Genomic DNA, 23,290 nt, shown 5'->3' on the forward strand with positions numbered 1-23,290 from the left:
GGTTCATTCAACAACTGATCAATACAAACCTTGTTTCAGCAGGATGTTGTATGTACCTTATCTCATGCCTTATTGGAACAGTTTTATTGATAATATCTGTTGAAAAAATGTTGGATGTTGCCACACACATATCTACTTGGTAACAAAATTAAGGAACTTTCCTTTAAAATTATTCATAAATATGATCCTGCCAGCATGCCAATATGAAGAAGTTTAAGAAAAACAAACTCAAATTGTACCAGAAACGTTGTTGCATCTTTTTTTTGGCATTGTATTCATGTAGCAAGACATCAATAGATTTATAATTGAACACACTTATGAAGATTTTACACTATTGTGGAGGGATGTACTGCTTGGATTCTTTACCTATGATAGAAATAAGTTTAAACAATTTTATGTCATTAATTTCATTATTATTTTGGCCAAATTCCATATTCACATATGCAAATTTAAAAACAAAACACCACATTTTCTTACCTTAAAATATAGTTCAATTTATTTTTGTAAGACAAAAAATAAAAAAGCTGTTACACTTAGAATTCTATGTATGTCCCTTAATTAAGGTCTTGACATTGTACCCCCTAGCACAATTGTCCTTTGTATATTATTGTAATGAAATAGCAGGGAGCAGGTTTCGAACCCTCGACCTTCGAGCCCGAGGTCCAGCGCGCTATCGACTGTGACGCAAAAGCATGCTCGTGCGGCAGAGTAGATTTTAAACCAAGGGTCGCGCTTATAAACCAAGGGTCGTCACATTATTTATATATACACTTGTGTTCCCTCATGTACTTTCTGTATTGATTTGTTGTTAATAAATATATATATAATTTTAAAAAATGAGGAAGAAATTATTTAAATGGACCACCCTTGGCTGGAAATTCGTCACTCGTTCATCCCGCGATGATTGTGTATTCAGCCACCAGTGGTTTGTGGGTGCTTTATATGCGCTACATTCAATTATGAGTGCATGTCTACTTATATTAAATATATTATTATTAATATATGCCTACTGTATGAAAGCTAGCAAATTAATTAGCTAACTAACGTTAGGCTGCCGAGCTGGAACTTCTGAAGAAGGAACATTTTTTATTTCTACAATTTCCAAAGTTAACCAACCCAAAAAATATTTACGTAGTAGTACAATTTCTAACTTATTTGCGTTCGTTTTTACTTACACTTCTACGTTGACTTCTCCAATTATGTTGTTTAAGTTTTCGCGGACTTTTCTTAGCGGATGTACAATCGTCGCAAATTGAATTATGGGGAGTTTCAGGCCCGGGAGTGAACATAATAGTACACTTGCAAAGCCGAATAAAAACGAAGGCTGAGGGGCTTACGTTGCAAACCTCCCTTGCTTGGCTAATCATTTGGACCACCCAGCAAGATGGCGACGGGGATCCCCCAAGGGCATAAGGAGAGGGTAAGTGAACGAGGGTGTGTCTTAAGTGATTTGACCGTAACCCAAGGAAATCTACTCACGTTCGCATATTGCCAATACATGGACCGTTTATTTCCGGGTTGCATCCGGTTTTTATGGATCAACATCACATAACCACTAGCACTCAGTGCGCACAGGGAGCAGCGACAACGTCATCACATTATCCTAACACATGCCAGACTTTGGATGAATATAACATGTCAAAGGTGCAATATGCAGAAATTGCTCTGCCATTTCCTGCTTGCAAAAATTCCAATAGTTTGTCTAATTTCAGTTTATGTGATAAAACATGCAGTTTATAGTATCATTGTACCATCTAAACTGCTGAGAAATATATTTTCAATAACCAACATTTATTGTATTGGTTTTTGAAGCTGGTGTACAACATCGAAAGTAAAAGATGCAAAAATGAAACCCAGGGAAGCATAGAAATAGCGCACATAGAACAGATCTAGCGCTTTTTAGACTTGCTTTCAACGTGTGACAGATCTTTACATTTCGATGTAAATTTGTTCAGGCCTCCAAAACTTACATATAAATAAACTTAGACATCTTTACTAACTTTGGCTGTAGGTGGTGTCTTATTGGTTATTTGACTTGTTTATGTGGCCGTGTATGGAATTTGTCTTTCTGGGCCGGGCGTCAGTTCGTCTGCAGTACCGAAGCAAAACTGTAGGAGTAGTCAAAACCGTGCTTTTAGACCGGAACCCTGGTCCCTGAGGGTGAAAAGGTACATTTACCTGTTGGAAGTGTTCAACATATAAATTACATTTCGGGTTATATTGGAGGGAAACGTTGTTCTAAAACAGCGGTAAGCAACCGAATGTTTATTATTATAAGCCTACGCATGATTATTATTGGGTGTATAATGTGGGGTTCGGTAATTCAATTACAAACTCAGGTCCAGCGTTGATCAAATTGTGTGTAGTCAGGTATGACAATCACAGTAGGCTACTTCTAGTCCCTGTATTTATTCTGAAAAAGACTGCACTTGTTTTGTCTGAAGAGTTATAAGAGTTAAAACAAAGTTGAAACTTCTTAATTGACCTAGGCGTCATTCTGTAAACCTTTCCGATTTTCTTCTAGTTCTACCGTACCTCCAGTCCTTGTTTTACTGTAACCGTACCTTGTACCTTTGTTTACACCTGATTTTACAGAGGGAATAAAACAATGTCACGTAGACCTTTTTATGTTTGTTCAAGAAAATGTAAAGTTTAACTATAAGGTTTGGTGTCTTGGTCTTGCACAATGTTCTAAGTTTAACTTGAAAAACTGGATATCTGTCAAATTGTTATTTTGCAACAGTGCACGGCGCGATCAGATAGTTATCTGTTTATTCACGCAAAGTATTAGAATACAGTTCAGCAACCTGGTGTCAGAACATTTCGTATTATTCTGTACGTAAATCCGCATTTAGTAAATGTTATATTTCATATGGTATGAATTAATTTGTGGATGCCCATCACCCATTTCGTATGATTATTTACAAATTACATTTGTATTATATGTTATGAATTTGTTAACATACAATATGTTACGAATTTGCAAAACGTATATGTTATGAATTCTAGCTAGGTGGCTAGCTCGCTATCATTATCTAGGCTAGGGATTAGGGTTATGGTTAAGTTTAGGAGTTAGGGTAAAGGTAAGAGTTAGCTAAAATGGTTAAGGTTAGGGGAAGTGTTAGCTAACATGCTAAGTAGTTCCAAAGTAGCTAAAAAGTAGTAAGTGTTTGAAAAGTTGTCCGTGATGAGATTTGAACTCGCAACCTTTGGGTTGCTAGACATTCGCGTTATACCCATCCACCCTGACCAACTCCCCTCCTTTAGTTTTTGACTTAAATAACCATCTGTCTTATGTAACCATAGCAAATGTAAAATCTTACTAAAAGGAGTGTCTCGGACTTCGTTCCAGAATAATACGAAATGCTTTGAGACCAGGTTGAGTTCACACACTCAACCTGCACTCTGCTGGTTTCCACATGCCTTTTTGTGGCAGAAACTGTCCCATAATAGGCCTGAGGGGGTAGAATCAGTGGAGGCAACTACTGTCAGTAAGCCTATATCACATCTGGCACAAGGTGTCTAGTATAGGGCTCCCGAGTGGCACAGTGGTTTAAGGGTTTAGAAAATATCTACCAGAAAAAAGTCTTAAAGTTTTAGAAATACCCCTGCCAAGTTATCAACACTTACATTTAGTTCATTATATTTTTTCTGCCTTCTGTAAGTTTAAGAAACATTGCCTTGTGTCTTGAAATTCCGTTACAAAAAACCCACATATCTTTAAGATATTCCTCATGAGGGAGAATAATGAACGTTTACAGAAGTAACAAGTAAAGGTAGACCTATCAATTAGTTAGTGTTTTCACGGATATGAATTTTGATTAGGAATTATTACCAAATTGGATTTGCAAAAAATCTTTAACGGAAGTTCTGCAATTTAATGCAGCAGCTACATGCAGCAGCTACTCTTTCTGGGTTCCACATAAACATACAAGTGCATGACAAAGTACAGAACAGTTATAAACGAGAACAACATAAGATATTACGTGAAATTCTATATATAAAATAAGAGTTATAAATTGGAAAGACACCAAGCGACAACAAAAATACAATTTACACACTATTCCAATATACATATACATATTCCTATTCCTATGTACAGTATAGTTAAATTAGAACTTTAGAAAGAGGATAGGCATTGTGATACAATGTTTTCTTTAATCTGTTTTCTAAAGCGAAACTTGCTTTTTGCCTGACTAACCTCTGGTGGCAGAGCATTACATAACTGAGTGACGCATGAATTCTGTTTTTGTTTTGGGTACGGTGAAGAAACCCATAGTGGCGTGTCTGGTGGGGTATGTCCAGTACCAGTCAAAAGTTTGGACGCACCTACCAATTCAAGGTTTTTTCTTTATTTTTTAAAACTATTTTCTACATTGTAGAATAATAGTGAAGACACAAACCATGAAATAACACAAGTAGTAACCAAAACAGTGTTAAACAAATCAAAATATATTTTATATTCTTCAAAGTAGCTACACTTTTGCCTTGATGACAGCTTTGCACACTCTTGGCATTCTCTCAACTAGCTTCACCTGGAATGCTTTTCCAACAGTCTTGAAAGAGTTCCCACATATGTTGAGCACTTGTTGGCTGCTTTTCCTTCACGCTGCGGTCCAAACCATCTCAATTGCGTTGAGGCCAGGTCATCTGATGCAGCACTCCATCACTTGCTTTCTTGATCAAATAGCCCTTACACAGCCTAGATGTTTGTTGGGTCATTGTCCTGTTGAAAAACAAGTGATAGTCCCACTAAGCTCAAACCAGATGGGATGGCGAATCGCTGCAGAATGCTGTGGTAGCCATGCTGGTTAAGTGTGCCTTGAATTCTAAATACGTCACAGACCGTGTCACCAGCAAAGCACCATCACACCTCCTCCTCCATGCTTCACGGTGGAAACCACACATGCAGAGGTCATCCGTTCACCTACTCTGTGTCTCACAAAGACACGGCGGTTGGAACCAGAAATCTCAAATTTGGACTCATCAGACCAAAGGACAGATTTCCACCAGTCTAATGTCCATTGCTCGTGTTTCTTGGCCCAAGCAAGTCTCTTATTATTATTTGTATCCTTTATTAGTGGTTTCTTTGCAGCAATTTGAGGCCTGATTCACATAGTCTCCTCTGAACAGTTGATGTTGAGATGCGTCTGTTACTTTATTTGGGCTGCAATTTATGAGGCTGGTAACTCTAATGAACTTATCCTCTGTAGCATAGGTAACTCTGGGTCTTCCTTTCCTGTGGCGGCCCTCATGAGAGCCAGTTTCATCATAGCGCTTGATGGTTTATGCGACTGCACTTGAAGAAACTTTCAAAGTTCTTGTCATTTTCTGGATTGACTTACATTCATGTATTAAAGTAATAATGGACTGTTACTTTTTGCTTATTTGAGCTGTTCTTGCCATAATATGGACTTAGTCTTTTACCAAATAGGGCTATTTGTCACAACACAACTGATTGGCTCAAACGTATTAAGGAAGGAAATTCCACAAATAAACTTTTAACAAGGCACACCTGTTAATTGAAATGCATTCATGAAGCTGGTTGGGAGAATGCCATAAGTGTGCAAAGCTGTCATCAAGGCAAAGGGTGGCTACTTTGAAGAATCTCAAATATAAAATATGTTTTGATTTGTTTAACACTTTCTTTGGTTACTACATGATTCCATGTGTGTTCTTTCATAGTTTTGATGTCTTCACTATTATTCTACAATGTAGAAAATAGTACAAATAAAGAAAAATCTTTGAGTAGGTGTACTTTTGACTGGTACTGTGTGTCTGTTTTGAAGTGTATGCAAATAGATTATTCAAGTCTTTTGGCATTTTCAACATGTTTCTTAAAAAGACTAGAAGAGAAGTAGTACATTTATCCTCAAACCTCAACCATGAAAGACTCATGCATGTTGTTGATGTTAGTTCTTTGTGAAAGCTTGGCCCCAGTGATGTACTGGGCCGTACGCACTACCCTCTGTAGCGCCGTACGGTCAGATGCCGAGCAGTTGCCATACCAGGCGGTGATGCAACCATGCTCTCGATGGTGCAGCTGTGTAACTTTTTGAGGATCTGGGGACCCAGAATATTTTCAGTCTCCTGAGGTGGAAAATGTTTTGTTCTTCACGACTGTCTTGGTGTGTTTGGACCATGATAGTTCGCTGGTGATGTGAACACCAAGGAACTTGAAGCTCTCAACCTGCTCCACTACATCCCCGTTGATGTTAACGGCTGTTCCTGTAGTCCACGATCAGCTCCTTTGTCTTGATCACGTTGAGGCAGAGGTTGTTGTCCTGGCACCACACTGCCAGTTCTCTGCCCTCCCTATAGGCTGTCTCATCGTTATCGGTGACACTGTTGTGTCGTCAGCAAACTTAATGGTGTTGGGGTCGTTTGGCCATGCAGTCATGGGTGAACAGGGAGTACAGGAGGAGACTAAGTACACAACCCTGAGGGTCCCAGTGTTGAAAATCAGCGTGGCAGATGTGTTGTTGCCTACCGAACTTTAAATTGTTTAAATTGGGTCAAATGTTTTGGGTAGCCTTCCACAAGCTTCCCACAATAAATTGGGTGAATGTTGGCCCATTCCTCCTGACAGAGCTGGTGTAACTGAGTCAGGTTTGTAGGCCTCCTTGCTCGCACACACTTTTTCAGTTCTGGCCACATATTTTCTATAGGATTGAGGTCAGGGCTTTGTGATGGCCACTCCAATACCTTGACTTTGTTGTCCGTAAGCCATTTTTCCACAACTTTGGAAGTATGCTTGGGATCATTGTCTATTTGGAAGACCCATTTGCAACCAAGCTTTAACTTCCTGACTGATGTCTTTAGATGTTGCTTCAATTTATCCACATCATTTTTATTCTCATGATGCCATCTATTTTGTGAAGTGCACCAAGTCCGCTCCTACAGCAAAGTACCCCCACAACATGATATTGCCACTCCCATGCGTCACGGTTGGGATGGTGTTCTTCGACTTAAAGGCCTCACCCCTTTTTCCTCCAAACATAACGATGGTCATTATAGCCAAACAGTTCTATTTTAGTTTCATCAGACCAGAGGACATTTCTCCAAAAAGTATGATCTTTGTCCTCATGTGCAGTTGCAAACCGTAGTCTGACTGTTTTATGGCGGTTTTCGAGGAGTGGCTTCTTCCTTGCTGAGCGGCCTTTCATGTTATGTCAATATAGTACTCATTTTACTGTGGATATAGATACTTTTGTACCTGTTTCCTCCAGCATCTTCACAAGGTCCTTTGCTGTTGTTCTGTGATTGAGTTGCACTTTTCACACCAAAGTACGTTCATCTCTAGGAGACAGAACGTGTCTCCGTCCTGAGCGGTATGACGACTACGTGGTCCCATGGTGTTTATACTTGCATACTATTGTTTGTACAGATGAACGTGGTACTTTCAGGCGTTTGGAAATTGCTCCCAAGGCTGAACCAGACTTGTGGAGGTCTACAATATTTTTCTGAGGTCTTGGTTGATTTCTTTCGATTTTCCCATGATGTCAAGCAAAGAGGTACTGAGTTTGACAGCAGGCCTTTAAATACCTCCACAGGTACACCTCCAATTGACTCAAATGATGTCAATTAGCCTATCGGAAGCTTCTAAAGCCATGACATAATTTTATGGAATTTTCCAAGCTGTTTAAAGGCACAGTCAACTTAGTGTATGTAAACTTCTGACCCACTGGAATTGTGATACATTGAGTTTGTCTTGCTTATAAGTGAAATAATCTGTCTGTAAACAGTTAGAAAAATTACATGTCATGCACAAAGTAGATGCCCCAACCAACTTGCCAAAACTATAGCTTGTTAAGAAGAAATTTGTGGAGTGGTTGAAAAATGAGTTTTAATGACTCCAACCTAAGTTTATGTAAACTTCAACTGTAGATGGCTTGTGCAACGTATAGTGGCAGAGTTTTTAGACACATAGCAACAGTATCTATTATAAGGCCTGTAGCAAAACATATGAATCTTAAGGTCCCCTTAATCAATAATGGTGAGAGTTTTTGGGACCCTAACCCCTTTGGTATCCAGGAGGATGCTGTTGATGTGCGCCATGACCAGCCTTTCAAAGCACTTCATTGCTACCGACATGAGTGCTACGGGGCGGTAATCATTTAGGCAGGTTACCTTCACTTCCTTGGGCACAGGGACTATGGTGGTCTCCTGGAACTTTGAAAAAATTCCTTGATTTTCCCAAAATCTCAGCCAGGATTTCTGTAAGACCAGGGCATTTATTGAAAGTTCCTGGAATTTTGCAACCCTAGGTATTACAGACTCAGTCAGGGAGAGTTTGAAAATGTCGGGTTAGACACTTGCCAGTTGGTCCACGCATGCTTTGAGTACATGTCCTGGTAATACATCTGGCCCCCCGGCTTTGTGAATGTTGACCTGTTTTTAAATGTCTTGCTCACATCGGCTACCGAGAGCGTTATCACACAGTGATCCAGAACAGCTGGTGCTCTCGTGCATGCTTCAGTGTTGCTTGCCTCGAAGCGATCATTAAAGGCATTTAGCTTGTCTGGTAGGCTCGCGTCACTGGACAGCTCACATCTGGGTATCCCTTTGTTGTCCGTAATAGTTTTCAAGCCCTGCCACATCCGACAAGCCGGTGTAGTATGATTCAATCTTAATCCGGTATTGGCGCTTTGCTTGTTTGATGGTTCATCTGAGGGCATAGCGGGATTTCTTTTAAGTGTCTGGATTAGTGTCCCGCTCCTTGAAAGCGGCAGCTCTAGCCTTTAGCTCAATGCGGATGTTGTCTATAATCCATGGCTTCTGGTTGGGATATGTACCTACGGTCACTGTGGGGATGACATCGTCGATGCAGTTTTTGATGAAGCCGATGACTGAGGTGGTATACTCCTCAATGCCATTGAATGAATCCCGGAACATATTCCTGTCTGAGCTAGCAAAACAGTCCTGCAGTGTAGCAGCCGCGTCATCTGACCACTTCCGTATTGAGCGAGTCACTGGTACTTCCTGCTTTAGTTTTTGCTTGTAAGCAGGAATCAGGAGGATAGTATTCTGGTCAGATTTGCCAAATGAAGGGCTTTGTATGCATCTCTGTGTGTGGATTAAAGTTGTTCTCAAGTTGTTTTCCCTCTGTTTGCACATTCTGGTAAAAATTTGGTAAATTAAGTTTGCCTGCATGAATGTCCCCGGCCACTAGGAGCGCCGTTTCTGGATGAGCATTTTCTTGTTTGCTTATGGCCTTGTACAGCTGGTTGAGTGCTGTCTTTGTGCCAGCATCGGTCTGTGGTGGTAAATAGACGGCTACGAACAATATAGATAGTGTGGTCTACAGCTTATCATAAGGTACTCTACCTCAGGCGAGCAATACCTCGATACTTCTTTAATATTAAACATTGCGCACCGGCTGTTATTGACAAAAAGACACACACCCCCACCCTTCATCGTAGTTTCTCTGTTCTGCTGGTGCATGGAAAATCCCGCCAGGTCTATATTATCCGTGTAGTCGTTCAGCCACGACTCGGTGAAACATAAGATATTACAGTTCTTAATGTCCTGATGGTAGGATAATAGTAATCGTAGGTCATCAATTTTATTTTCCAATGACTGCATGTTAGCAAGTAGAACGGAAGGCAGTGGGCATTTACTCGCTCGCCTATGGATTCTCAAAAGGCAACCAGATCTGCGTCCTCTTTTCCTCTCTTTTTTTCACACAAATGACGGGGATTTGGGCCTGTTCCCGGTAGAGCAGAATATCCTTCTTGTTGGACTCGTTAACGAAAAAAGCTTCTTCCAGTTCGTGTTGAGTAATCTCTGTTCTAATGTCCAGAAGTTATTTTCGGTCATAAGAGAGGGCAGCAGCAACATTATGTACAACGTAAATTACAAACAACAGGGAAAAAAACTAACAAAATAGCACAATTGGTCAGGAGCATGTCAAACTTCAGACATCCTCTTCGGCGTCATCTTAAAGGCAAGGCGAGCTAATTTATTTTGAGCCAGCTGTAGGTTTGCTAGGTCTTTCTTTGCTGTAGAGTACAGTAAAGAGAAGTATAGTACAGTCCTGTACTGAACAGTAGAGTAGGATAATGGAGTTCAGTGCAAAGTAGAGCACACTAGAGTTGAGTAAACAATGCACTGAACTCTACTGTACTATATTCTACTATACTGTTCTGTGCTATACTGTACTTTGCTGTCCAAACTTCTGAAACGTAGACATCTATGATTGGTTCAGATTTGCTCCGGTCAGGGCCAACCAAATTTGGTCTTGTTTAATGGCGAAGCTCATAAAAAAATAATAGCCAATGTGTAGAATAATATGCGAAGGATGATTACATATTTCTACCTTTTTTTGTGTACCTATTTAGGATACATTACCATGAAGAGAATGACATTCATATCCATAATGATGCATTTCTGTGTCGTACAGATCAGGATACCCATGATGAAATTCCGTTACCACAATTCTGCGACTGGATGTAAATCCACATCATTTACTGTAGTTCAATAATCTTTGGAAAATGTGGACACATAAAAAGCGGAAGGAAATTTTACAGACATTTTGTTACCAAACGTTGTAGTTCTTCCATGAAATGTGTTTTTTTTTTTTATGTAAAAATGTTCCGTGTCAATTGGTCATAGTGCACAGAGTTGTATGGTTTGTTTATCTTTGAAATCATTTTTTTCCTGTTCGGTATACATTTGAAGTGGAATTGCCCGTGTTCCTCCAGTTGACGAACTACACTTCCTCCCCAGTTACGCTTACACACAGGTGTTCAGAGCACGCTAGATAGCTAATTAGCACAGGTGGTCATCTCTGTCTTCCGTCTATGTTCCGTAAACAAGAGCTGTAACATGGATATACAGATGAAGTCGGAAGTTTACATACACCTTAGCCAAATACATTTAAACTCAGTTTTTCACAATTCCTGACATTTAATCCTAGTAAAAATTCCCTGTCTTAGGTCGGTTTGGATCACCACTTTATTTTAAGAATGTGAAATGTCAGAATAATAGTAGCGATAATGATTTATTTCAGCTTTTATTTCTTTCATCACATTCCCAGTGGGTCAGAAGTTTACTTGCACTCAATTAGTATTTGGTAGCATTGCCTTTAAATTGTTTAACTTGGGTCAAATGTTTCAGGTAGTCTTCCACAAGCTTCCCACAATAAGTTGGGTGAATTTTGGCCCATTCATCTTGACAGAGCTGGTGTAACTGAGTCAGGTTTGTAGGCCTCCTTGCTTGCACACGCTTTTTCAGTTCTGCCCGCATATTTTCTATAGGCTTGAGGTCAGGGCTTTGTGATGGCCATTCCAATTTTGCCACAACTTTGGAAGTATGCTTGGGGTCATTGTCCATTTGGAAGACCCATTTGCGACCAATCTTCATCTTCCTGACTGATGTCTTAAATGTTTCTTCAATATATCCATATAACTTTCCTACCTCATGATGCCATCTATTTTGTGAAGTGAACCAGTCCCTCTTGCAGCAAAGCACCCCCACAACATGATGCTGCCACCCCCGTGCTTCACGGTTGGGATGGTGTGCTTCACGGTTGGGATGGTGTTCTTCAGCTTGCAAGCATCCCCCTTTTTTGTCCAAACATAACAATGGTCATTATGGCCAAACAGTTATATTTTAGTTTCATCAGACCAGAAGACATTTCTCCAAAAAGTACGATCTTTGTCCCCATGAGCAGTTGCAAACTGTAGTCTGACTTTTTTATGGCGGTTTTGGAGCAGTGTCTTCTTCCTTGCTAAGTGGCCTTTCAAGTTATGTCGATATAGGACTAGTTTTACTGTGGATATAGATACTTTTGTACCTGTTTTCTCCAGCATCTTCACAAGTCCTTTGCTGTTGTTCTGGGATTGATTTGCACTTTTCGCACCAAAGTACGTTCATCCCTAGGAGACAGATTGCTTGTACATATGAAAGTGGTACCTTCAGGCGTTTGGAAATTGCTCCCAATGATGAACCAGACTTGTGGAGGTCTATAATTTTTTCCCATGATGTCAAGCAAATGGGCACTGAGTTTGAAGGTAGGCCTTGAAATACATCCACAGGTACACCTGTACACAAGCCATGGCATCATTTTCTGGAAATTTCCAAGCTGTTTAAAGGCACAGTCAATTTAATGTATGTAAACTTCTGACCCACTGGATTGTGGTACAGTGAATTATAAGTGAAATAATCTGTCTGTAAACAATTTTTGGAAAAATGACTTGTCATGCACAAAGTAGATGTCCTAACCAACTTGCCAAAACTATAGTTTGTTAACAAGAAATTTGTGGAGTGGTTGAAAAACAAGTTTTAATGACTCCAACCTAAGTGTATGTAAACATCCGACTTCAACTGTATGTCCGTGTGGGAAGACTAACTCTAAAATAACCCTATAAAGGGTTATAAAGACTAACCCTATGTGTAGTAATATAGCCTTTTATTTTATTGTTATGAAAGATAGGTTTCCAAGACCGTACCGCAAGCGATCCATGTTAACGTTTAGAGCAAGCATCGGGGCTCTCAACAAAAGTCACCCGGATACCTTCATCAAAAGGCGCTCAAGGTAGTTAGCATCTATGAATGGGCAAAGTAATGCCATACAGAGAAGACCTTCATTTGACTATACTTATTCCTGTCAACTCCTAGCGGAGCCAAGGGCCTCACACCTACTTTTACCGAATTCCATTCCATTCTGTCTCTGTCTCCAGCCGCCATGGAGAGCAGTGGCAGGGGAAACGCGTGCGACTACAGCCACAACGTCACCTTCTTCTACGATTACGTAGGTAAGGAGATCAGCAGACACTGGCGTGTCAGGGACTGTGTGGTAGTGGTCCTGGGCCTGACCATCTGCCTCATTATGATCCTGTCCAACATAATGGTGATGGCGGCCATCTTGATCAACCGACGCTTCCACTTCCCCATCTACTTCCTGCTAGCCAACATGGCCGCTGCGGACCTGTTCGCCGGGCTGGCCTACACCAACCTCGTGCTCAACACAGGACCCTGGACCATCAGGTAGGGCGGACAGTAGTCTAGAGAGGCCGGGTCGGTAACCGGAGTGTCACTGGTTCGAATCAGTATCCTAGATACCTGCCGTTGTGCCCTTCAGCAAATTTAACCCTCAACTGCTCTACGGGCACTACACTGTGGCTGACCGTGACTTCCAACTTCTCAGTAGGTGTTTGTAATGTATGTGTGTGTGTCTCGAGTGGGTTTGGATAAAAGACATACTAATCTCAGTGTCTCTGTGACAGTTGACGACAGAGGAATCTTCTTCTTCTTCAGGCTGTCCAAGCAGCAATGGTTCATTAGGAATGCTCTGGTGGACATGAGCCTGACGGCGTCTGTGGCCAACCTGCTGGCTGTGGCGGTGGAGCGTCACCAGACCATAATTACCATGCAGGTAAAAAAAAGACTAACTACTCTAACAGACTCCAAAGCCTTTTCCTTTAAATTAGTCTGGCTGTTCTTTTCGTATCTTATGTGTTTGTACTTGTTTTTATCATTCTACTCTATTTGTATTTCTTTTTAAAAATCATGTAGATTGATTTGCGGTCTCTGTATGTGCTGTGTTATACGTTTTTATTTTTATTATGATGATGCAGCTGCACAGCAAGATGACCAAACGGCGGGTGGTGCTGCTGATCGTGTGTATCTGGGCAGTGTCTATCATCATGGGGCTGGTCCCTTCCATGGGGTGGAACTGTGAGTGCCAGCTTAGCGACTGCTCCATCATCGCCCCGCTCTACAGCCGCAGGTAACCAGCTAGGTCTAGGATCAGGTCCCCCTTGTCCTATAAAATGTTATTTAAAGGGCAAAGCTGATCCTAAATCAGCAGTCCTACTCTGAGATGCTTGATACGTACGACCCCTGGTCGAGAGTGTGCTGGCAAATGGACTTGAGGTTTGTTGGCGTCCCAAGTATCCTAGATGCCATCTCCTGCCGTTGTGCCCTAGCCTAGATCTGCTCCAAGGGTGCTTCTGCAGTGTGGCTGGCTGACCTTGGCTTTCAATGTGTGTGTGTGTGTGTGTGTATGTGTGTGTGTGTCTCAGGATGTTGGGTTTAAAGCAAAGGACAAAGTATTTTCTTCTCCAGGTATATGATCTTCTGGGCGTCTCTCAACCTGCTCACCTTTTCTGTCATGGTGGCTGTGTACGCACGCATCTATGTCTACGTGAGACGTAAGGGTAAACGGATGTCTCAGCACAGCTCCCACCAACTGAGGCACAACGAGACTGTCTTTAACCTCATGAAGACTATCTCTATTGTACTGGGTGAGTGGGATCTGGAACTGGCCTGGAACGTACACTTCCAAGAGGATGTGATGCTATTGAAACTAATACTGTTCAACAATCGTGCCATTTTATTTGACTGTTTCTATTCTCAAATCATTTCCATTCACATCCCTACTTACAACTTACTCATTGCTAAAAGGTACCTAACCTTTTTTCCAGATCAATGCAACTCTCTAAAACATACATACTATTGTAAGGTTATGGGGAACATAATTGTTTGTTTTAATTGACAAGTGAATGGCATGGGTATGGCATATCCTCTCATGTTTTCCTCCTTGGCTTCCCTTCTCTCCCTAGGTGTGTTTGTCATCTGTTGGACACCGGGCCTGATGACTCTGTTGCTAGATGGGATCATGGGTAAAGACAGCCATGCCTTGACCTATGAGAAGTACTGTCTGATCCTGGCTGAGTGTAACTCCCTGGTTAACCCTATTATCTACTCCTTCCGGGACGAGGAGATGAGAAGGACCTTTAAGTGTATCCTGTGCTGCCTGTGTAGGAGGAGCTCTGACCACCAGGGGGAGCAGTCCCCTGTGGAGTTCAACACACTGCAACCAGAGGTAGGTTACCACAGAAAGATTACAGGTCAGCTCTTTCAACAAAAACAATCCTGTGATTCCTGGCATCCTATCTCCTTACCTCCTTCTCAACTGTATTGAAGGACTAGGTCCAAGGTCCCTCTCTTTGGGCCTTCTTGTCTAATGGGTTATGAGAATGAGGCGAGAGGGTGCAAAGAATCAAGTAAATATTGAGATAGATCCCCATTACGATGCTATAGGCTTTTTATACGGTTTGTGGGTTCTAATCATGCTTTTTGTTGTTCTCCAACATCTAAAAATATGCTTTTACTTCACAACGATTTACCATTCTGGCTCACATGACACATTTCCTCTTTAGTTTCTGTCCTTCAGTGTGTTTCACCTAGATTTTAATTTCTTACAATAATTCAGAAGCTGGTACTGGCAAGGGGTGACCAATAATCTTTTTCTTTACCCCAAACGGCTCTGGCTTGAACTTTGACTGACTGACACATATTCTAACTACTTATTCCAATGGATTATTTGATGGGAATATCTGTTTAGTTGGTGGATGTGGTGCTATGCTTGTAACTGCTCTCTCTGCTTGTAACTGCTCTCTCTGCTTGGTGTTCTTCTGCAACTTTTTTTCCACAATCAAAATTTGAATACCTTTCCTTTTCCTGAGGGAGAACAAACTTTAGACCGAGAGACGACATACAGCAAAACCATTGTGTAATATTTTCTCTGGTTTGGATTTTTTAATGGGCTCCGTTGTGACAAAATAGTTTTGTCTGCCATCATTACATGATTTCTGAAAGAGAACACAAATTTGAAAGCTTTGTATTCCAAATGTATTTAAATGGTGACTCTAATTTCCTGCTTTATCTCGTGCCTCTTCATCTTTCACCTTTGCTTCTCCCTTTAGACTTTAACCTAACACTTGTGACTGTCACAGCGTGCCGCTATCTTTGTGAACAATTACTATTTATGATATTGAGCAATATTGTGTGTCTGCCTCTACGCAGAGATACAGTGCCTTCAGAAAGTATCAACAATAAAAAAATATGTACAGGATATACAGTGCCTTGCGAAAGTATTCGGCCCCCTTGAACTTTGCGACCTTTTGCCACATTTCAGGCTTCAAACATAAAGATATAAAACTGTATTTCTTTGTGAAGAATCAACAACAAGTGGGACACAATCATGAAGTGGAACGACATTTATTGGATATTTCAAACTTTTTTAACAAATCAAAAACTGAAAAATTGGGCGTGCAAAATTATTCAGCCCCCTTAAGTTAATACTTTGTAGCGCCACCTTTTGCTGCGATTACAGCTGTAAGTCGCTTGGGGTATGTCTCTATCAGTTTTGCACATCGAGAGACTGAAATTTTTTCCCATTCCTCCTTGCAAAACAGCTCGAGCTCAGTGAGGTTGGATGGAGAGCATTTGTGAACAGCAGTTTTCAGTTCTTTCCACAGATTCTCGATTGGATTCAGGTCTGGACTTTGACTTGGCCATTCTAACACCTGGATATGTTTATTTTTGAACCATTCCATTGTAGATTTTGCTTTATGTTTTGGATCATTGTCTTGTTGGAAGACAAATCTCCGTCCCAGTCTCAGGTCTTTTGCAGACTCCATCAGGTTTTCTTCCAGAATGGTCCTGTATTTGGCTCCATCCATCTTCCCATCAATTTTAACCATCTTCCCTGTCCCTGCTGAAGAAAAGCAGGCCCAAACCATGATGCTGCCACCACCATGTTTGACAGTGGTGATGGTGTGTTCAGCTGTGTTGCTTTTACGCCAAACATAACGTTTTGCATTGTTGCCAAAAAGTTCAATTTTGGTTTCATCTGACCAGAGCACCTTCTTCTACATGTTTGGTGTGTCTCCCAGGTGGCTTGTGGCAAACTTTAAACGACACTTTTTATGGATATCTTTAAGAAATGGCTTTCTTCTTGCCACTCTTCCATAAAGGCCAGATTTGTGCAATATACGACTGATTGTTGTCCTATGGACAGAGTCTCCCACCTCAGCTGTAGATCTCTGCAGTTCATCCAGAGTGATCATGGGCCTCTTGGCTGCATCTCTGATCAGTCTTCTCCTTGTATGAGCTGAAAGTTTAGAGGGACGGCCAGGTCTTGGTAGATTTGCAGTGGTCTGATACTCCTTCCATTTCAATATTATCGCTTGCACAGTGCTCCTTGGGATGTTTAAAGCTTGGGAAATCTTTTTGTATCCAAATCCGGCTTTAAACTTCTTCACAACAGTATCTCGGACCTGCCTGGTGTGTTCCTTGTTCTTCATGATGCTCTCTGCGCTTTTAACGGACCTCTGAGACTGTCACAGTGCAGGTGCATTTATACGGAGACTTGATTACACACAGGTGGATTGTATTTATCATCATTAGTCATTTAGGTCAACATTGGATCATTCAGAGATCCTCACTGAACTTCTGGAGAGAGTTTGCTGCACTGAAAGTAAAGGGGCTGAATAATTTTGCATGCCCAATTTTTCAGTTTTTGATTTGTTAAAAAACGTTTGAAATATCCAATAAATGCCACTTCATGATTGTGTCCCACTTGTTGTTGATTCTTCACAAAAAAATACAGTTTTATATCTTTATGTTTGAAGCCTGAAATGTGGCAAAAGGTCGCAAAGTTCAAGGGGGCCGAATACTTTCGCAAGGCACTGTATCTATATAAATTATTCATAGCCCTTGACTTATTTCACGTTTTGTTGTGTTAGTGTAACAGTATAACTTTCGTCCGTCCCCTCGCTCGAACCAGGGACTCTCTGCACACATAGACAACTGACACCCACGAAGCATCATTACCCATCGCTCCACAAAAGCCGCGGCCCTTGCAGAGCAAGGGGAACCACTACTTTAAGGTCTCCGAGCGAGTGACGGCACCGATTTAAACACTAACTAGCTAGCCATTTCACATCGGTTACATTAGTCTGAATTCAAAATGTATTAAATGTTTTTTTTTCTGACCCATCTACACAATACCCCAATACCACAATACATAATGACAGTGAAAACATTTTTTGTAGAAATTTTAGCAAATGTATTAAATGAAATACATATTCAATTTACATACAGTACCAGTCAAAAGTTTGGACACACCTACCCATTCCAGAGTTTTTCATTTTTACTATTTTCTACATTGTATAATAATAGTGAAGACATCAAAACTATGAAATAACACATATGGAATCATGTAGTAACCAAAAAAGTATTAAATAAATCAATCTATTTTATATTTGAAGAATCTCAAAGTAGCCACCCTTAGCCTTGACTTGAATCCCATTAAATCTGTGTAAAGACATAAAAATTGCTGTTCACCGTCGCTCCACATCAACACTGAAGAAAAATATAAATGCAACATGTAAAGCTGAAATGAAAGATCCCAGAAATGTTCTATACTCACAAAAAGCTTTTCTCAAGGATGTTTTGCACACATTTTGTTTACATCCCTGTTAGTGAGCATTTCTTCTTTTCGGCAAGATAATTCATCCACCTGACAGGTGTGGCATACCAATAAGCTGTTTAAACAGCATGGTCATTACAGAGGTGCACCTTGTGCTGGGGACAATAAAAGGCCACTAAAATGTGCACTTGTCACACCACACAATGCCACAGATGTCTAAAGTTTTGAGGGAGCTTGCAATTGGCATGATGGCGGCAGGAATGTCCACCAGATCTGTTGCCAGATAATTGTTAATTTATCTACCATAAGCCGCCTCCATCATTTTAGAGAATTTGGCAGTACGTTCAACCGTCCTCATAACCACAGACCCCCATGTATGGCGTGGTTTGCTGATGTCAAAGCTGTGAAAAGAGTTACATTGGTGGCGTGATATAGAGGCATAAACTACGGACAACAAACAATCGTATTTTATCGATGGCAATTTAAATGCACAGAGATACCGTGACGAGATCCTGTCATGCCATTCATCTGCCATCATCAGCATGATAATGCACAGCCCCATGTCGCAAGGATCTGTACACAATTCCTGGAATCTGAAAATATCCCAGTTCTTCCATGGCCTGCATACTCAGACATGTCACCCATTGAGCACGTATGGGATGTTCTGGATCGACGTGTACGACAGCATGTTCCAGTTCCCGCCCAATATCCAGCAACTTCACACAGGCAGTGAAGAGAAGTGGGACAACATTCCACAGGCCACAATCAACAACCTGATCAACTCTATGCGAAGGACATGTCACGCTGCGTGAGGCAAATGGTGGTCACACCAGATACGGACTAGTTTTGACTCACGGCCTCTACTTTTTTTTGCATATCTGTATTTTCTGTAATGTGAAATCCATAGATTAGGGCCTAATGAATTTGATGGATTTCCTTATATGACCTGTAACTCAGTAAAATCTTTGAAATTGTTGCGTCTATATTTCTGTTCAGTAACTGGAGAAAATCGCCGAAGCTGATAGACATACCCAAGTCAACTCAAAGCTGGTTGGTTCTACAAAGTTTTGACTTTGGGGTGTGAATACTTATGTAAATGTGATTTCATTTGCTACAATTTCAAAAAAATTAAGAGCGCGTAAATGGAACGGGATTCCCTTTTTTAATGCATATTCTGATTTTGAACTTAAGCATTAGAATAGTGTGCTATTCGATAAGCCATATTCTGACCTTCACTTAATTCCACCACCTTTACTTGTGAGGGAACTATGAATGAAGGGGAAAAAGCATCTTGTTTTTTTTCAGATAGAAATAACACCATTCATGCACTAATTTACAACAAATGAGTATTCAGTTTTGGATAAGAGAATTTTAAATATACTTGTTTTAGATATTTTACCTTATTGCTGGAGATGTGAAATACTGTGCCATTATGCAGCATTTAAATGATGGCCTTTTTAAGTTGCAGAGATACTCTCAATGTCTTTTTTGCTTTCCTAAGTGTTAGCCATAGGCCTAATAACACATTCAACTGCCAATTTACTGTTATTTCCCTTCACGTGGTCTAGCCTATATTATCATTCCGTTTAATTACATTGGTCGATTTCAAAATACTGATACTCTCAATTGGTGCAGAAACAAAGGATAGGGGGAAGGATAGGGGGATACCTAGTCAGTTGAACAACAATGCGTCTCCCGCATTTAACCCAACCCTTCTGAATCAGAGGTGCGTTGGGCTGCCTTAATCCGACACAATTCTAATAGTACACCATATTCAAATGGATTATTGAATAAACTCACCGAGAAATATTGGCTCGCAAGTGGAAGGGTTTTTAGCGGTTGAATTATTTATTCAGCGCGCGGAAGGGAACCACACCTGCAAAGGCACCTTTTATAAGGTAAGTCTGAATACCAACTACTGAGAAGTGAAAAGGAAAAGCGTGTGTAAGAAAGGCCTAATTTCCTAAGTCAGAATCGGGCCCTTCATTATGGGTGTGTGTACTGCAGATTGGTGAAACAAAATATGGAATTCACGCTGTAACACAAAATGTGGAGTAAGTCAATGGGTATGAATACTTTCTGAACGCAGAGGTTACTATACAATTGATATTGTTCAACAGTAAAGACGATATTGTGTGTCTGCTCCCCACAGGTAGATAATGGTTGTGAAGTAAAATCAGAGAAAGCCAACTTTACTTCCCTCCAGCTGATAAAGACAGAGTGGCGACAAGCCTCTTCGCCCTGACAGCTGGATTCAATCATATTGACACCATGGACATTAAGATCTACAGCCACTCGTGTATTTAGGCCTCTATTCAATCTGTCGCTGAAGCGTTACAAATTGCAAGGTGATTTCCGATTGACATATGCAGCGTTTACTGTGAATGCGTCTCTGCTAATGCGGGAACCTTGCGTTTAAATTTAAATCACTGTTACGCTGAACTTCCGTGATACAGATTGAATAAAGCTGTTAGTGGGGTTGAAACAGGAGGACACTGGACAATATGGTTATTTATGACGCCATACTCATGTGTACATTTTGGGATGCTTGTTTGTACAGTATGATTTGTTTATCTAGATGCGTTACACTAATACTGATATATTCAGAAACAGCCAAACTGTCTAGGGAAAGACTACCTCCATGTGCCACAGTTCAATTATGTGATACATAACGAGCCATGAGATGCTTTAAAAATACCAGCACGGGGATATAGGGAAGCCTGGAATTTAAGCTGAAAAATCACCCTTTCACTATTTACTAGAAATGAAACTGCGTGACATTCGATCATGCATACATTTTGCGTACGGGTGGTCCTGTGAATCGAACCCACAACCCTGGCATTGCACGCTCCATGCTCTATCTACTTTACCAACTTAGCTACAGAGGCGGGTTTCAATTATGAAAAACTGAGTTTAAATGTATTTGGCTAAGGTTTATGTAAACTTCAACTGTGTAAAACCATCAAAGGGTGTCATTATTTTTGTTTAAAATGTCACAAGAGCATAGATATAATGACTAATCATAAAAATAAAAACCAACCCCAAATAATGAAAAGCACAATTATTTTATTCATTTTTTTCTTCTAATAAGGAACACTACAACTTGTCATTCTTTTTACTCGTTCTAGAACAATTCTAAAGTTGAGGTATAAAATAAGTTCGTACAGACTCGCAGGTCTTGAAACAGTGGGGTTTTATATACAAGAGACAGAGGTAGAGACGAGAGGGGGTATTTAAAATACAAGGGGACGAAGAAGAGGGAGCAATATACAAAGATACTAACAAAACAAAGTGACACATTAAAGGGTTTAATGTATCGTTTGATTTGGTGCTGTGGAATTCTACGGTCGCAGATAGAATCCTACAGTAGGTGACTCACTATTGGCTCAACCTGTATAGGAATAGCTCGAATTTTTACTGTATCGTTAGTATAAAATACTGGGAGAAAACAAAAAATAAAATAGGGTCAATACAGACAAAATTACCGAAGTAAAATGGATAAGGGATTTCTAAAAATGTGAGAGAGACTTTGTTCCCCAGTTGAGATAAGGGCTGATTAAATGCATTCACGGTATATGCTAGCAAGATGGCCAACAATGGCGCTGGCATTAATTCAGCGGTTATTGCTAAAATGCGGTTTCACAGAAGTTCCAATTGGAATTCACACAGTACCAAACAAAACTACAATACCCATAACCCCAATTAACAAAAAGACCAAGTTAAAATATGCAAATAATCATTCAAAAAAGAACTAACTTGACCCCAACCTCAGGAGAACATTAAAGACCAAACAATCAGGCAACTCACCCAAAAATAAAGCAGAGGGTTTATAAAAAGAGAAACGAACATTCCACAATCTGTACAGTGACATCCATTTACGACTGGTAGAAAAAGACAAGACTAATTTGGTGTAGTAGTGGTAAGATATAAGCTATATGAAATGTTTATAATAACAGTAAACAAGGACACTAATTTGGGTAATACAATATAAGAGTTCTCTGTAACGATGCATGTATATCTGTTTAATATATAGTTTGTCCTTTATCAAAATGCCCGGTACTCTTAACAGTTGATGTATGATTGTAAATAACAATTTTAAGCTGAATGAAAATAAAAGGAAATGAAATCAGAGAAACTGAAGACTACCTTGTTTATCGTAATAAAACCAGTGGTACCTTTTTGGTAACAGTTAACAGAGTAAAGCCCTTGCTGATTGGCCAAATCATAGAGCTAAACCAATAGGATCCATTTTTACCAGCAGATTCTGAGATGGAGTAAAGGGAGAAAACAACATGCCTTCCCATGGAACAGGTGCTCTCTACGGCAACGATGCTCTGTCGTCTCCACAGCAACAATACAATCAATTCTTTAGCACTGGTGTGACAGACAAACATCCCCCCCCCCCCATATAACCTCAAACTTAAACGACATGAGGCCAGACAACACCATAAAAAGACAAGTACAAATACAATTCCCTCTACCCCAAAACTGAAAACTTTTTATTCACCAACTTTTGTGTGTGAAATATAATCATCTTGATAACTGGTATTTTTGGTACGATGCAAAGTTGTAGTGTGGCCTGTGAGCAAGACAGATTATTATGAGTAGATGAGAGTTTAAGCCCTGTCTGGACCAGGGACTTCCACCCGAGTCCTGTTCAGTAGGGCACAACGTAGCAAAACGGTTTGCAACCAAAAACACGCATTCCTATTGGATAAGTTCAGGTAGTAGCATCTACCCGTATCACTCGGTTTTAAAATGTTTTCGCCCTACTGAACAATACTCTGCTAGTGGAGAGGCCACAGTTGTTAAATATACCAAAGACTAACTGATAAAAAATAAATGTAAAGGCTGAATGTACTCCATAACCTCTGACTTCACGCACTTCGGTGCACGCCCCCAGGAAAGTTCTGATCCAGAGACCATTTGGTGGAGTATAAACCCAGGGTCCTATTCATTAGTGTACACCGAAAGTGAAACGTTTTGTACCGTAGCAAAAATGTTTAGCAATGGCAAAAAAAAAAAAAAAAAAAAACATTTCTTGTTGGACAAATTCAGGTAAGTCCC

At 40.4% G+C, this 23,290-nt stretch overlaps 1 protein-coding gene across 8 annotated transcripts; it reads left to right on the plus strand.

Annotated features, from left to right (window-relative positions):
• The first annotated feature begins 1,250 nt into the window (after nt 1-1,250).
• Nucleotides 1,251-22,358, plus strand: LOC139421034 (lysophosphatidic acid receptor 2a). Of its 8 annotated transcripts, none has more exons than XM_071171521.1 (9): nt 1,251-1,420; nt 12,433-12,538; nt 12,684-12,758; nt 12,912-12,990; nt 13,261-13,378; nt 13,581-13,732; nt 14,071-14,249; nt 14,568-14,830; nt 20,376-22,358. In XM_071171521.1, exons 3-9 carry the CDS (start codon nt 12,689-12,691, stop codon nt 20,466-20,468), a joined length of 954 nt encoding a protein of 317 aa, XP_071027622.1. In that variant the 5' UTR covers nt 1,251-1,420; nt 12,433-12,538; nt 12,684-12,688; the 3' UTR covers nt 20,469-22,358. The 8 variants fall into 8 exon arrangements, with proteins under 8 accessions (XP_071027622.1, XP_071027615.1, XP_071027621.1 ...); XM_071171522.1 differs by lacking the exon at nt 1,251-1,420 and adding an exon at nt 2,117-2,168; XM_071171514.1 differs by having other exon boundaries at nt 12,684-12,990.
• The last annotated feature ends 932 nt before the right edge of the window (nt 22,359-23,290 follow it).

The sequence above is a fragment of the Oncorhynchus clarkii genome, chromosome 12, assembly GCF_045791955.1.
Source record: "Oncorhynchus clarkii lewisi isolate Uvic-CL-2024 chromosome 12, UVic_Ocla_1.0, whole genome shotgun sequence".
NCBI classification, from domain to species: Eukaryota; Metazoa; Chordata; class Actinopteri; order Salmoniformes; family Salmonidae; genus Oncorhynchus; species Oncorhynchus clarkii.